This window comes from Dromiciops gliroides, chromosome 6 (assembly GCF_019393635.1).
Source record: "Dromiciops gliroides isolate mDroGli1 chromosome 6, mDroGli1.pri, whole genome shotgun sequence".
Taxonomy (NCBI): domain Eukaryota; kingdom Metazoa; phylum Chordata; class Mammalia; order Microbiotheria; family Microbiotheriidae; genus Dromiciops; species Dromiciops gliroides.
The window spans coordinates 15,761,835-15,778,267 of NC_057866.1; the positions used below are offsets into that span (position 1 = coordinate 15,761,835).

The 16,433-nt window shown below is 36.0% G+C and overlaps 1 protein-coding gene across 2 annotated transcripts in view; it reads left to right on the plus strand.

Annotated features, from left to right (window-relative positions):
- The window catches only part of LOC122731444 (erythroid membrane-associated protein-like), a 30,393-nt gene extending 14,432 nt beyond the window's left edge, over positions 1-15,961 (plus strand). For both annotated transcript variants that reach the window (XM_043971556.1, XM_043971557.1), the window contains exons 5-7: positions 8,458-8,679; positions 12,200-12,226; positions 14,721-15,961. In XM_043971556.1, the coding sequence (XP_043827491.1) occupies positions 8,458-8,679; positions 12,200-12,226; positions 14,721-15,301 (830 nt within the window). In that variant the 3' untranslated portion in view covers positions 15,302-15,961. The remainder of the gene's footprint in view (positions 1-8,457; positions 8,680-12,199; positions 12,227-14,720) is intronic.
- Positions 15,962-16,433: the final 472 nt, after the last annotated feature.

Sequence of the window (16,433 nt, forward strand, 5' to 3'; positions counted from 1 at the left end):
GAGACAGAGGGGAAGAGGAAGGGCATTCTGAACATGAGGGACAGTGTATGTAAAGGCACAGATATGGGAGATAGAACATCATGCACAGGGAATGAAAAGAAGGCCAGTTTGGCTTCATGAAGGAGATTGGTGAGCAGTAAGCTTGAAAAGGCAGGTTGAAACCTGTTTTGTAATGCAGATGCTGATGAATTAATTCTTCCTCATATTTTGCCTGAGTGGTCCCCAAATAGACAGTGGATAACAATAGCACCTGTTTCATAGGGTCATTGTGAGAATCAAGTGAAATAATATATTTAAAGTGCTTTGCAAACCTTAAAAACATCATACAATTGCTATTATCATATATCATCAGCATCATTATTGTGAAGTATTTATGGTCCCAATGACAAAATCTAAATGTTAATGAAGGAGCATAACCACATACTTTTTCACTTATTTTGGAGCAGAAAATTTTATTAGACTATGTGAAGATAAGCATCTCTCAACATTTACTAATTTTTTTGATTTTTAAATAATTCCTATTAAATTACTTTTCATTTTATTTCTCTCAGCAGTAAGAGTCTGGATTCAGGATTGTCTTGATCAATGCTGGGGATTCTCTGGATTCTGGGAAGTGTTAGGGGAAGACAATGAAACAACAACATGAGTACCCTAACATGAGTTAAGAGCCTTTAGAAGTCCTTTGAGGGACTAGGACTATCTTTGGTCCAACCTAGAAGTTAACTAATTAATTGACAGTGATCTAGACTTGAAGCCTTACAAAACCTTTTACACGTATTTTATCTTTTGAGTCTTACAACAGGATTATGAGATAGGTACTAGAGACATTATGATCATTTTCTAGTTGACTTGTCCCTGCTAATAAGTGTCTAAGGTGTAATTTGAACTTCAGTCTTCCCTGAGTCTAAAGATGTTTTCTCTTCTTGACTCTGCTCTGGTACCTCATACAATTTGGTCAAACTTGCATCTAACTTACCAAATTCCATTCTAGAACATAACACAATTATTTCAGCTCAACCCTATACACACTATTCCATTATCCATCTCCATGCCCATGCTTTTTAATAGGATTGTCCTTCATACCTGGAAGTTACTCCACCCAAACCTCACCCTCTCAATTTAAGTCACTGCATTAGATTGCATGGGAAAGATTAGTATGAGAGATAAAGCTAATAAATTGATTTATCAATAAACATTTATTAAGCACCTACCAGGGATTAGGTATTTTGTTAGGCCTGTGGATACAAAGTGCCTGTCCTCAAGAAACTTACATTTTTCTCAGGGCAGACATATACTTGCATACACAATACATACAAATACATACATACATACACACATACATACATACATATTTTCATACTTACACACATACATTTTCACACTTGTAAAGTGATAGAGTCAATAACTATTAAGTGCCCACTACATGCCAGGCATTGTTCTACTCCCTGAGGATACAAATATGAAAAAGAGAGTTTCTGCCCTCAAGAAGCTTACAATCTTAAGGGGGAAGAAAATACATAAAGAAAGCTGAGGACTACATAGGGGGAGGAGAAGGTACTAGGTATGTGGGTATGACCAAAATCAAACAAGTCCAAGATGAGCACAGCCAGAGGGAAAAAAAAAGAAGCCCAAAATGAATATGGCCAGGTGGGAAATGAAGAGATGTCTGTACTGCCCCCCTCCTTAAATGGAATTTGAAAAGTTCATGGATCCTCCCCCCAGTCAAAGAGGGAGAGGATACTGATGAGGTGTGAGTACCAAACAGTCCCTGGTTGATTTGATCTTGCAAGATGACGAAATTTTCAAATGCTGTGTTTACTGGGGGCTTGGTGGAGAAGTCAATGTCCAAAATGGATGCAGTGATACATTTAATGGGGGATAAATTGAGATAGAATGGAATGAGGAGGGGAGAACAAAGACCTACAGGGCCCTTTGCACTCCTCACCTCCTAACAGTGCAACTAGCCAAGGCCTTCAATGATTTCTTGTAGGACTAGTACCCTCAGCCAATTGTCTTGGATATCTCCAGTCCTCAAGGTGCTAAATATCATACTACAAAATAATCGTATAATAATAGACAAAGACATAGTTACTTGCTTAATTGGGTGGTATAGATTACAATTGCAGCAAAATGCAGAACAGGGTGAGTTTAGTTGGGTCAGAGTCCAAAATGTTAAGCTATAAGTATTTAGACTTGAGAGGTTTTCTTAGGCCATTTGGTTCCTCCCATACCCCAAATGAAAATATTTACAACATCCTTCACCAACGGATATTTAATTATTGCTTATAAAATCCAGAGTTGGGGAATTTACTGTCTCCTGAGGGAGACAAATGCCTTCAAATTTCACTCATTCAGAGAATCACAATATGTGTAAATTGAAAGAAACATCTGATATTATTTAGTCCAGTTGATACCTGAAACAGACGCTTTCTGTAGGAGACCTGAAAACTAGCCATCTAGTCTTTGCTCAAAGGTCGCCCATAAATTTGAACTCAAAGCTGCTGAGGGCAGCTCATTCTACTTTAAAACAAGCTTCCTTCACAGGGCTTGAGACATTCCCTTAAATAAAATATTAAGGATAAAAAAAGATTTCCAAAAAGTGATGTCAATTAAAGAAGGCAAAAGCAAGATAGCAACACACACACGTGCGTGTATGTGCATATATATGTATATATATGTACATTTACACACACACATCCATATCTCTCTATACATGTAATAGACAACAATGTAAATATGGTTAATACTGAAGATTAAAGGTACTATGGCCAGGAACTATTGACATTACTCTTACTATCTTGCCAAAGTTACAGGGAAGATCTTTCCTTTCAGTAAATGATCCATAAACTGGATTTTTATTTGTCAGGGGCTAGGGAAGGTTGAGTGTTTTGGGGGAAGTTAACTCATTCTTTCACTTTTCCCCAGATACTCTTCAAACTCTTTCATGATACCTTTTATTTTTAAATCATTTATATTCCCCACTGTTTCTCTTCTTCCACCCCTTCCCAGGTAGCCTTGCTTAGGTGTTATTTGCTTTGGTAGTTTTCTGGTTGTTGTGTTTTTAAAGTTTTTTTTCTTTTCTTCTCCAAATGTAAATTTTTCATTTACCACCTAAGTGCCTCATAATAAAGATTTTTTGGAAGGAGAAAAAGATTCAATAAAACTTAAAGCATAGATGTTTACTTTAATACACAGTGTTCCACATCTATGGTCACCCTTCTCTTCAAAGAACAGGTGGAGAGGGGTCTTTTTCTATCTCTTTTCTTGGGACAAAGAGTAATTTTCTTTTTTAGGAATTCTAAACTTTAAAAATATCAACTAACATGAGTCCTTCCACATACACAGTAGAACAAAGTTGGGAGAGGAGGTAGAAAGAAAATCTTGGGGCAATAAGTGACTTCTCATTTTCACTGACTCTTAGGATAATTCTGACAGTGTTACAACGTGTCAAAAAAGGGAATTGTAGAGGTGCTCCCTTCTTGAAACCAGAGGCAAAAAAATTCTAATCAAATGCAATAGAAAATATTAATCTGGTACTATCACATATCAAAGTTAAAGGCACAGGATTTCTTTGGATTAAAAATCAACAACCCTTTTTCTTTTTTAACTCAGGAGTGAACTTGGATATTCTTAAAGAAGTGTTTGTTTTGTCAAAACAAAGTTTATCAATAAATTAAGAAAAATATAAAAAAATGTGTGACTGGAAAAAATACTTCAAAAGCAGTGAAAGTAGAAGTAATATGATTAAATTTAGTGATAAAGGATCTAAGGCATCATCTGGTCCAACTCCAGAATTGAATAGATGAAGAAACTGAAGCCAAGAGGGGTGACTTTCTCAAGGTCACAGAGTAGCAGAATTTAGATAAAATCATTTCCAGAAACACAAAGGAAATATTCAAAGTACTTGTAGGAGAATCATATCTGGAACCCAGTTCAAAATCAAGGACTGACTATTTCCTTTTTTCTCTCCCTCCAGATACTTTTAATGAATTTCACCATTATTACACAAATATAACAGGGAGACTACATGCTATGGAAAAATTCTCATCTCTTTCTGTTGTTGATTTCAGAAAAAAAAAGAAACTCCTAAAGGAGTCAAAATACATCTTAAAAACTGAGTGGGCTAGTCAATGAGTCAAGAAGCATTTATTAAGAGCTTACTGTATCCCAGGAACTATGCTAAATGCGGGAAATATAAAACTGCAGAGTCATGCTCAAGGAATAGCATGCAAGTCCTTATGGGTATATGATAGAGAGAGTGGAGGAAAATAACGTATAATAAGATTGGAGGGCAGGTTATGAAGAGCTTTAAATGCCAAAGGGATTTGTATTTTATCCCAGAAAGAAGAAAAAGATAACATCAAGTCAGCATTCAATACTATTGGGATGTAGTTTAGGAAGTTCTTTGTTGTAGCTCTAAAGACTAATATCAGGAGAAGAAAAAAACAACAAAATAAGCTTAAAAAAACCCCACAACCCTAGACAACCAACAAAACAAGAAACATGAAGGCAAACCCAGAAGTAGATATTTTGAAAATATCAATAATGAGATAAAAATTGAAAAAAATTGTTTAGCTAATAAATACAACAAATAGCTAAAACTGAAAATGTGCATGAAGTGGATGAATACATTGAACAATAAAAAATGCAAAAAATAGCAAAATAGAAAATATAGACTCTAAGCGGTCAAATATCTGAAAGAGAAAACAAACTTAAGTAATTCCTGAAGAAAACACTTCTAGTCTGGATTGATTTAAGATTGAATTTTATTAGACATGTAGGGAACAAATAATTCCTATGCAACATAGAGGAAGGATCAAAGGGTAATACATTTAGAGCTTAAAGAGTCTAAGGGATCTATCTAGTCTAATCTCCGTATTTTATCCATGCCAAAGCACAGTGTGGCAATAGTTTAAAAGATATTCACATTTAGAAAAAAAATAGCAATTGGGAAAAAAACTTAGAAGCAAGGTATCCATTAGAAGTTATCTTATCAAAGTATAAATTGAAAGTTATTAGGGATCTTACAGGCCATTAAGTCTAACCCATTTACTTCATAGATGAGAAAACAGAGCTATAGAAAGTCTAAATGACTTTTCCAATGTCACAAAGTTGTTAAGAATTGGAGTTGAGATAGATTCATACATTGTTAGACATATAAGGAGTATAAGAGATATCTCTTATTATCCAATACCCTCTAGTGTTATAAATGAAGGAATTGAGGCCCAGACAGTGGAAGTGATATACCAAATATCACAAGGAGAATTGTGGGTGAACAAATCATAATAATAATACAGATCTTCTAACCCTGAGTCCCTTGTTTATTCATCCATATTAGCTGACTTAAATACTTGAGAAAACATAAAAGCAAATAATGAGGTGGCCATAATATAAAACAAACAAACAAAAAACCCAGATAATGTATATGAATGAATTGGCAATTTTTCTCACTCTTCTTTTTATAGGCACTCTTTGGGGGTTTTTTTGTTTTGTTTTGTTTTTTTGTGGGGCAATGGGGGTTAAGTGACTTGCCCAGGCTCACACAGCTTGTAAGTGTCTAGTGTCTGAGGCCGGATTTGAACTCAGGTACTCCTGAATCCTGGGCTGGTGCTTTAACCACTGCGCCATCTAGCTGCCCCCTTTATAGGCACTCTTAAAGATGAGATTGGTGAGTTATATTTCCTTGTACATAATCATATATATATATATATATATATATATATATATATATATATATAAAGTGATGACATATTACTGGATAATGCTCATGTCAACATGTTGTAGATTTTAGAGAAAAGAAAACTATAGACAAAATATTGCTGTCCTAAATGAGTAGATCAAAGAATAGATCATACAAACAACAATTTAATTGAGTGAAATAATAACAATGATTGGGGCAATTGGGGTTAAGTGACTTGCCTAGGGTCACACAGCTAGTAATTGTTAAGTGTCTGAGGCCAGATTTGAACTCAGGTCCTCCTGACTCCAGGGCCGGTGCTCTATCCACTGCACCACCTAGCTGCCCCTGTTTAAACATTTCTTAAAAGAAAGTTTATGAGTCTTAGCATCTCTTTGTCCAAAAAAAAAATAAATAGCAAGAAGTTAAAGAAATCACATTTGTAAACCCCAAACAAACATAAGAAAAACAATATTGAAAATAAAATGACCATTAAGATATTAAACAAATCTTTATGATCCATGAATAATTTTATAATTTTATTTCTTTTAGAGAGAGAGAGATGAAAACTAATGGCCAATTTCAACAAAAAGGAGGTCAAATTTCTAAATGAATGGAAAAGATATGAAGAAAATTATTAGAAACTACAATACTAAATTATATCCCAAGAAAATGGAAAATTTACATGAAACAACTTAGAAAAATAAAAATATAAAAATGAACAATATTTATCATAGAGAACCTAATCAACCATACATCAGAAGGAGAAATCAAACTAAATGTTTTCTTTAAGAAAATATTTCAAGTTCAGTGATTAAAAAAATATTCATTGTTCCACAAAAGGTAATGACATGATAGCTAGTGGAGATGAATGTATCAAGGGAAGATGTTTTGAGGCTGGAGGAGATATGAACATGTTTATAAACAGGGAAGCATCCAGCAGGCAGGGAGAAATTGAAGATAAATAAGAGAGTAAGGCTGGTAGAAGTAATCTTTTAGGGAAAATACAGAATGGGATAATTTGCATAAAGACATAGACATAGATAAAGATAGAGGGGTTTTCATTGGCAAGGAGAAAGTCTGTCTCTTCATGTGAGAAAGGGTGAAGGAGGAATTAGTTGGGATAAGTACTTTAGTCATATGAGGAAAAAAGAAAAAAAAGGAGTTTTCTGTGAATGGCTCCAAATTTTACAAGGGAAAGTTCTCAGATGAGAGAGTGGGGGAAGGGGAGATATGGAAAGTTTGACAGCCAGTGAAAAAAGTTTGGAACAGCTCCTGTGGTCAGTGGTACAGTTGGTTAAGTAAGTGTAGAGAGATTGCCTTGCAACAGTGAGGGCCCAGTTGAGATTAAGTATAAAATTTTAGTGGATCAAGTCAGCACAATTATGTGATTTTTCTCCAACTTTTTTTTCAACAGCAAATGAGTAAGAGTAAAGGCTGTGGACAGTAGGAATGATCCACTGCTGAGGTTAGACAGGGCAAGATGCTTGATAGGATAAGTATACAAATGATAAATGAAAGAGGGACCATGTAGTGTTTTGTTTTGTTTTGTTTTTTTGGCGGGGCAATGGGGGTTAAGTGACTTGCCCAGGGTCACACAGCTAGTAATTGTCAAGTGTTTGAGGCCGGATTTGAACTCAGGTACTCCTGAATCCAGGGCCGGTGCTTATCCACTGCGCCACCTAGCCGCCCCCTCCATGTAGTGTTGAACTAATTCACCAAGGGGGTCAAGATACAGAAAGGAAGGGTCAAGAAAGGAAGAAAATTTAGCCAATGCAGGGGTGATGACCTGGGAGGGGGGGGAAAACTGAAGAGTAGAGGGATTGAAGGTCACAATGAGGATGAATAGTGAGGTTTGGGGTGTAGTGGCAGAGGGAGAGATGGAATAACCATTGTTTGTGATCAGATAAAAGAATTTCAGAGTTTATAAACATAGAAGCGGTTCATTTGTGGGTGACAGCAAGATGAAGGGGATGGCCATCTCTCTGTGGCTGGGGTAGGGCAAGGAAGTAGATCCTGTGAAAGGAGAATGTTGAAGAACTGAGAGCTTAGGGTGAATACTCCCTTACCATCTAAGTGAAATCCTATTTTATTAGGATAGGAGTTGGGGAGAAAGGAAAGAAGATGAGCCAGTCAGTAAACTCATTGCAAAAAGAAGTGGAGTATACTAGTGGCCAACCGACAAAAGCTATGAGAATATTGATTAAGTGCTAGATCTGGATTGAGTGAACCTAAAAGGGAGAAATTACTGAGAAATGGTCATAGAAGATAGTCTGCTCATGGCAATGGGGAACAAAGAGTATTCTAACTACCCCACCTCAACCAAAGATTGGGACAAATGTGTGAAAGGGTAACCAAAATGACAGTAAAAAGGAGGGAGCCATTTTCAGTGGGAGACAAAATCCTGAAGAAGTTGGAAAGGAAAAGTTTTAAAATGAAAACACATTTGTTACCTAGGGAGCAAGCAATCCAGAGAGCATAGTGGAAGGGGTAGGTAGCTTTAGAATGACACATTATGGGAGTTGGGTTAAGGATCATTGGGATAAAAGAGTGGACAGTGGGAGGTGAAGAATGAAACTTAAAGAATTACAGTCTCTAGTTCAGAATCACAAGGAAGAGGAGAATGTGACTGGGTTCATTAATCTTTGGTAAATGAGTTCAGGTAGGTTATACAAATTCTCAGGGGTTTCCTTCAGAGTAGAATCATCTTAGTGCATTATCCAGCTTAGAGGAGGGAACTAGTGGGAGAAGGAGATGGAATATTATTCTTTCCTTTACAGGCTATACAGGCCCAGCCAGAAGACTATTGGAGGAAAGGGGATGGAATGGCATTTCTTCCCTTCCATGCATGCAGGAGCAGGCCAGTCCAGAAGACATGCAGAAGGAACAAAAAGAAATGGCATTTCCCTCTCTTCTTTGCCATCATGAAGTGGTTCTACAAGAAAACCAGAGGGAAATGGAACTGAATCTCTCTCCCACCCCTGACATCTTGAAGAGGCCAGGTTAGGAATCTGGGGCAGGAAGGAATGGGATTTCTCTTCCTCTTTTGCAATCAGGAAGAGTTGAGATGAATTTAAAATGGAATTCTATTAAACACTAAAAAGAAATTATCCCTAGATTATATGATATATATGCATATATATGTATGTGTATACATATATACATACAGGGGAAAAAAGGCATCTTAGGAGACTCCTTTTATGACACAAATTTATTGTCCTGATACATAGACCAGGAAGAGATAAAGTGGACCAAGAAAAAGTAGATATATATCAGAAATGAACATTATTATAAGAATGCTAATTAAAATATGACCAAAGAGGATATAGCTGTGTATTCAATAAATTATATTTACCAAGTTGGATTTATATCAGAAATTCAAGGATGATTCAAATTTAAGGGAATTGAAAACAATCATATTAATAGCAAACACAGTAGAAATTAATTGTTATGAAATATTAAGATGCCCCAAAATCCTTTTTAAAGTGTCTTTTAAAAGACCTCACAGTTATATGATTATAAATATCTAAAATCAAACATTAACATAATTTTTAACATAAATACTAGAAGCACTCCCATTGAGATCAGGGATGATACAAGGATGCCTACTCTTTCTATCATTATTTCATTTAGTGCTAGAATGCTATTTTTATGAAAACAAAATATAACAGTAGAATCAGGAAAGTAAAAGAAGATATAAAAATAATCTCTTTATAGACAATATGATTATGATTATTTCTAGAGAAGTAGAGAATCAAAAAATGATTGAAAACTCCAGAAAAGTATTAAAGATACAAAGTCAATTAATCAATAAACATTTATTAAGCCCTAATAAGTCCAGTGGGAAGAGATAGGACAAAATTCTATGTAATTTTAAAGTGTACTGAAGTTTTGATAATTTACATATTAAGATACACAAAGATTGTATAAATGAAACTACCAAGCAATTTTTATAGCAATAAAAGAAGACCGCTAAAATGTAGGAACTATTCAGTCCTTAGGTTTGGGCTTTGCTAGGATAAGAAAAATGACATTACTACATGGTAGTGGTTCCCAAACTTAAAAAAAAATTATTATAAGAACGCAAACTATGGTTTTTGTTTACTAAAAACTTATGGAAAACAGGGAAAGTATCTATAGAAAAATATCTTTAGATCAACACCATATGTTTTCTGATATAACATAGTCACAATGTATAAATAATATTTACATACTAGACACAGAAAAATGGACATTTATAACATGAAGAAAATCAATGTGACTAGAATTATAAAAAATATGGTTTCAAAATAAGTTTTTCATTTGGTATATCTGAAAAATGTATAACATACAAAATCTCTAAGGAATGAATACAAATGGATGAGACTGAGCCATTCCCATATAGATAAATGGATATAAACAAATAGTACTCAAAAGAAGAAATACCAGCTATCAGCAATTATCTGAAAAATGTGTAAAATAAATAGGATTAAGAGAAGTACAAATTAAAAGACCCACCAAGCATTATCTTAAAGCCATGTAGTTATCAAAGCTACGGAAATTCTTTGTTTAGAGTCTGTAGAAAGACATGAATCATAATTAAATATTCAAAGAGGTTTGACTTATTTCACCTGTTTCTGGAAAACAACTGGGAATTAATCAAGAGAAGTTATTAAATTGTCCATACCCACTTGACTCAAAGATTTACTAATGAATTTATTGAGAACCAGAAATGACTATGTAAAAGTTTTATAGCATCAATATTTATGATAACAAGGTATGTTCCTAAACACTTCAGGAATGACTGAGGAACTGTTGTAGCTCAGTGTAATAGAATAATACTGCTATGTAACAAAGATGATATATGAAGAATTTAGAGAAACTGATTGCATGAAATAATGAATAAAGAAGGCGGAATAAGAATGTATGCAATGATTACAAGGTAAACAAAGTAACTAGTTATTTAAAGGTAAGAAAAGCCACATATAAATGTTAGTGCCATACTACTAAAGTTAAAATACTTCCATTAAAAATATTAACAACAGACAAGCAAAATATTTAATTCTTGAGAGATGAATGTTTGGAAGTGGGTTTCGTATATCAACATATAAGTGTTTTTAAAATAAAGGGGAAAGTGATTGAATTTAGAAAAAAGGAATGAATGAAAGGAAAATTTGAAGGTTTTAAAAGTATGGGAAAGTAGATAGGGAAAGAATGAAGACAAGAGAGAATAGAGGCAATATGTAGACAATTTGCTGGAGAAGGTGGGAAGGAATGTCAGTCATTTAGCCAACTAGCTTTTTTTTTTTTTCTTTTACCACCAGTCTACCACATACTCTGTGACCTTAGAGAAGTCATCTCACTGGTCTGAGTCTTCAATTCCTCATATGTAGAATAAGGCTGTCCTTATTTGTTTGGGGTAATGGATATCTTAGAGACAAGAGACCATGAGCCAATTAATCTATATAAAGAGCATTCCTTGCAGCATGTGTTAATATTCTATGCTTGCTCCTAGTCAATCATGAGGGAATTTGAGGCCTTGACTTTAAGCCATGAATAACTGATGACTGATGATCCCCATTTGGCCACTAAGCAGGAAGATTTTAGTACTATGGGGACCTTTTAAAAGAGGACACAGCCTCCTGTTTTCTCCCTCTTGGCTGCAATTCAGCAGATGATTAAATGTCATTCTAGTATGAGGTGGGGAAAGAACAAAGTCCTATCTTCCCCATTTGGCTCCTAAAGTCTCTTCCTATGGTGATGTTATGGCAACTTACATGGAAACCAGTGCAGCAGGACTCAACCAGGTGAACTTTAGCTGAGGTGACTGGCTACCTCTGACTGCATTCTGGTATTCCTTTCCTTGTTTAGGTGACATTGTGCACTTGAAATGTTGGGAGGTCTCTGAGAAGTGGCAAAAATGTATACTAGAATTATTTTAATGGCAGCAGTATCAAGAATGGGTTTGATGAAAGGGAAATTTTGTTAGTGGAAAGACCACCAGAAAGCAAAATCAATTTGGATGTTTAATTAGACTGCCAGAAATGAAAAATGGAAAATGATTAGTTAAAAGCCTTGCAAAAATTGCTTTTTATACTAGTGAGACTTAACTACCAGCCTCCCAGAAAATTGTACCAGTAGTTGAAGTTACTAAACTCTGCTCTAATCATTCTGGTGATGTGCACTATGATCCTCATGATTTCATTGCTTTTGTGCAGAAGTGTATTTCCTATAAAATATCATTAATTGCTTCTCTCTGAGGAGAGGAAATCTCGTCATGAATTATAACTTTTATTGTAATAAACATAATCTCCAGATTGCCAGGGTGGTGACTTACTAACAAGCTAAAGAATAATGAAATAGGGATCCTAATATTCTAAATAGAGCTCAGGATTGCCCAGAGGTGAGTCTGGGCAATCAGTAATGATTAAATAAAGAATGGAGAGTGGTGCAGGTCACCAGCCTCTGTGACTGCACCCAAATTATACCTCTATATTTTGTGTTAGAATTTTAATCTTATTTCTTCTTTTGGTTCTATTTCAGGCTTACAAACTGCCCAGAAACACAGAGGTAATCACTGAAAAGGCTGTAAGCAGAGTCTGTGGGGAGCAGAAAATAATCTTTGAACTACATATGAGATTGTATTGTACGGCAAGCTCCATTTAACTCAACAGTGTTAGATGACAGTCAAGAAATCTAATATCATCTAAGTCTTCATTAAAAGAGGTTAATAATAGTCAAGAATAGGGAGTTGTTAATCCTCTGCACTTTGCTCTGGTCAGCCTACATCTGGAATATTACTGATTTTAGTTTTGGGTGCTATACATTAGGAAGTATATATATATATGTGTGTGTGTGTGTGTGTGTGTGTATATATATATATATATATATATATATATATATATATATATATATATATATATATATATATATATATACACATACATACATAAATTGAGAGGATCCAGGGAAGGGAAGTCAGGGTGGCGAAGGACCTTAAGTTGATGCCAAGTGAGAATCGGTTGGAGATACTGTAGATGTTTACACTAGACATGTTGGGGCAACTTGGTGGTACAGTAAATAGAGTATTGGCCATGTAGTCAAGAAGAACTAAGTTCGAATCCAGCCTCAGACACTAGTGAGTATGACCATAGGGAAGTCACTTTGTGTGCTTTATTTTATTCAACTGTTGAATGGAGATACTAATGGGGATCACTAACCTTCCAAGGTTGTTGTGAAGATCAAATGAGATAATAATTGTAAAGCACTTAGAACAATGCTTGGGAAATAGTAGGTGCAATATAAATCTTAGTTATTTTTTAACAAATGAGAATATTTAAGGTAATCAATTATTTGAAAGCCTGCCATGAAAAATAGGGATAATAATATTCTTCTTGAGCCCAGAAAGAAGAAGGGGGGACAATGGGCCAAACAAGTAAGAGGTAAAGAAAAACTTGACAATTAGAGGTATCTGTAAGGCAACATGACAGCCTGAAATTAGGACAATGTAATAGACTGAGCCAGAAAAGAGAGCTTACCTTGGGGTCAGAGGACTTGAGTTACAAATCTCCCTCCATGACTTACCATCTTGCAACCTTGTGAAAGTCACTCAACCTCTCTGGGCCTCAGTTGCCTCATCTGGAAAAATGGGGAATGTTAAGATGGCTTCTAAGGTCCCTTCTAACTAAAAATCTATGTCCCACTAGTCCCTAAATCAAGGTCTTTGTGTCATTTTCTGTTTCTGTATCCCCACAACTTAGCGTAGTGACTGGTGGATAGTAGGTGATTAATAGATGTTTATAGCTTGAGTTAAAGACTGAATCTAGTACCTAGTATAGTTTGGCACAAAGTAAACATGTAATCCATGTTTGTTAAATGATTGACTGAGAGCTTAATGAACATTCTTATTTATTTTATTTTTTTAAATTTTTATTTATTCATTTATGCAGGGCAATGAGGACTAAGTGACTTGCCCAGGGTCACACGGCTAGTAAGTTTCAAGTGTCTGAGGCCAGATTTGAACTCGGGTCCTTCTGAATCCAGAACTGGTGCTTTATCCACTGCACCACCTAACTGCCCCCAAACATTCTTATTTAGAATACATTCTCTTTCAGTCACATATTGGACTGAAAGGCTTCTAAAGTCTAAATAAGATTTTCATTTGTGATTCTATTAATAATAGTTTACATTTATACAGAATTTTAAGGTTTGTACAGAATTTTATTATTTTGTTTGACCCTTTTTCACACACACCCTTCTCCTTGAAATTCTCTTCTCTTGGACTCTGTGACACTATACTTTTATCTGACATCCCTCTTCCCCTTTTATTTTTCTACTACATTTCTAACTGTTCCTTCATAATATAGTAAAAGGAGCACTAACCTAGAAGGTATATAGAGGCATGACTTCAAGGAACTGTAACTATACTACAAAAAGAACAGAAAAGATTCAGCAGCTAGGGGGCACACTGGACTCAGCAAGACCTGAATTAAAATTTGGTTTTAGACACTAGCTGTGTGACCAGATAGAAGTCAATTAACTCTTGCCTCAGTTTCCTCAATGCAAAATGGGGACAGTAATAGCACCAACCTCTCAGGGTTGCTGATTAAATGACATAATATTTGTAAAGTACTTTGTATACCTTAAAGTCAACTATTATTATTTGTTTGTGATTTTTTCAACATAATGGGGTACTAAACTTGAAGGTGGAAAAAAGACATCTTTCTGAGATAGGGAGAATGGAGACAGGGCAAATGAAAGGACAAAAATATATTGAAAAAAAAAGCGGGAAGATGAAAGAAGTTCAGCCATATGGCCTTGTATTTCTTACCAAAATTAGGGGGAAGATATTGTCCCATGTGTAGTACATGTGTGTTTTGGAGAGAGTTTGGGGCCTTGAGCTTGGAGGTGGTTTGGAGTAGCAGTTGAGAAATGTGTTCTAGGGAATCATCAAGAGATGAAGTATCATTAAATAGTGCATATCACTGGGTGGGGGGGGCAGTTGGAGCATGCCTATAGGCTCTTGTTTGTAACCTTGGGATTGAACCTGTACATTTCTCTGCAGTGGATATCACCTTGGATGTAGACACAGCTCATCCTTTCCTCCTTCTTCGAATGGATGGCAAAAGTGTAATTTCCTGCTCTCATAAGCTAAAGAAGTCCAAGCATCCAGAGCGCTTTGAAAATCTTGTCTGTGTGCTGGGCAAGGAGAGATTCACTTCAGGACAATGCTATTGGGAGGTGAATGTGGAAGATAAGATGAAGTGGATCTTGGGATTCTGTAAGGACTCAGTTTGCAGAAAAGTGGGGGTCCAGGTCACACCAGAAAATGGGTTCTGGACTATCTCTCTGAAGAAAGGGAATACATACTGGGCCCTCTCTAACCCTCAGACCCATCTCTGCTTGGCAGTGGCCCCCAAGATTGTGGGGATTTTCCTGTACTATGAAGCTGGCTGCATCTCTTTCTACAATGTGACTGATGGTACCCACATTTACACCTTCCAGGACACCTTTAATGGAGCCCTACGGCCATGCATCTTCCCTGGCCAGCTCTCTATATGGGAAAACATTGTCCCTATCACCATTCCATCCCAAAGTCAAAAGATTCTCCAGCCTCCCCAAATTCCTAAACATGTGAGATCATGAAAATTGTTTTGAGTAAGCAGATGTGGGCTCTTGAGTAGAATAATCCATCTTATCCACAACCCTCAATACAAATGTACTTGCCTTTCTTCTCTGTTGGAAAACATTGAGTCTTTGGGAACTTCTCTTTGGTACATGTTGAGAATTCTCCTCCATGTCCTTCTCCATTCATATGCTCATTTTCTCTGATCCATTTGGTATGAGGGCTTGCTAAGCCCTTTTTAGGACTATTTATCCACCTATAATGTCTGCTTGTTACCCAATTCTCATCCATGGTTCCAAGAAGCTGTAGCATCCACACTCTGGTAAAACCATCTTGGCAGATGGGCTAAACCAATTTGAAGGTAACTAACAGGACTTGAGCCTGTCAATTAGTTAGGGAAATGTCTGCCCGAGAATATAAAGACAGCCCCTAGTGGAATGGGTGGAAGAGAATAACTTGTTCCAATGGCCATGAAGGTGGTTGAAATAGGTGCTATGGAACACTTAAAACTTGGTCAGCCACCAAAGACACCAAGGTCCTCCACTGCATCCTGCGCTATTGCCAGTTGTCATGATTTTTGTCTTGCCACTAGACTTCAATGACTGGAAAAGAGAGTGAGGCTGAGGACTTTGTGCAACTCTGTCTCACTTAAATCCAGCTACTCTCAAGTCAAGACATCACATGTCATTTCTTTGAAAACAAAGAATAAACAATAAAAACATCTTCATAACCTGTTCCACTTTCATTTGTTTCAACACCAAGAGAATTCCTAGTATACCTTTTCTATAATAGTCCTATTTGTTGTATAGATTTTTAATAATGACCTTAAAATATAGATATCCATTAGATACTAACTCATAGGTCAAGAAACCCCTACCCATTTACCAGAAAGAAGGGTGGTTTATTTTTATGGGAAATATTGCCTGGTTACCATAACTAGCTAGAATTCCTGCTACCCAGAGTTATGAGTAAACAATACATTTCCATATGCACAACTCTACTTATAAGGAGGCATCCAGATCATATATCTTCACCATCTACATCATAAATCTGTGCAACTGAACTACCAAACATGTAGCATCTTGGTGGAGAGCTATATGATAGTGCACAGTAAAGTTTACAAAAATAATCCTAGCTTTTGATCCAGTAATT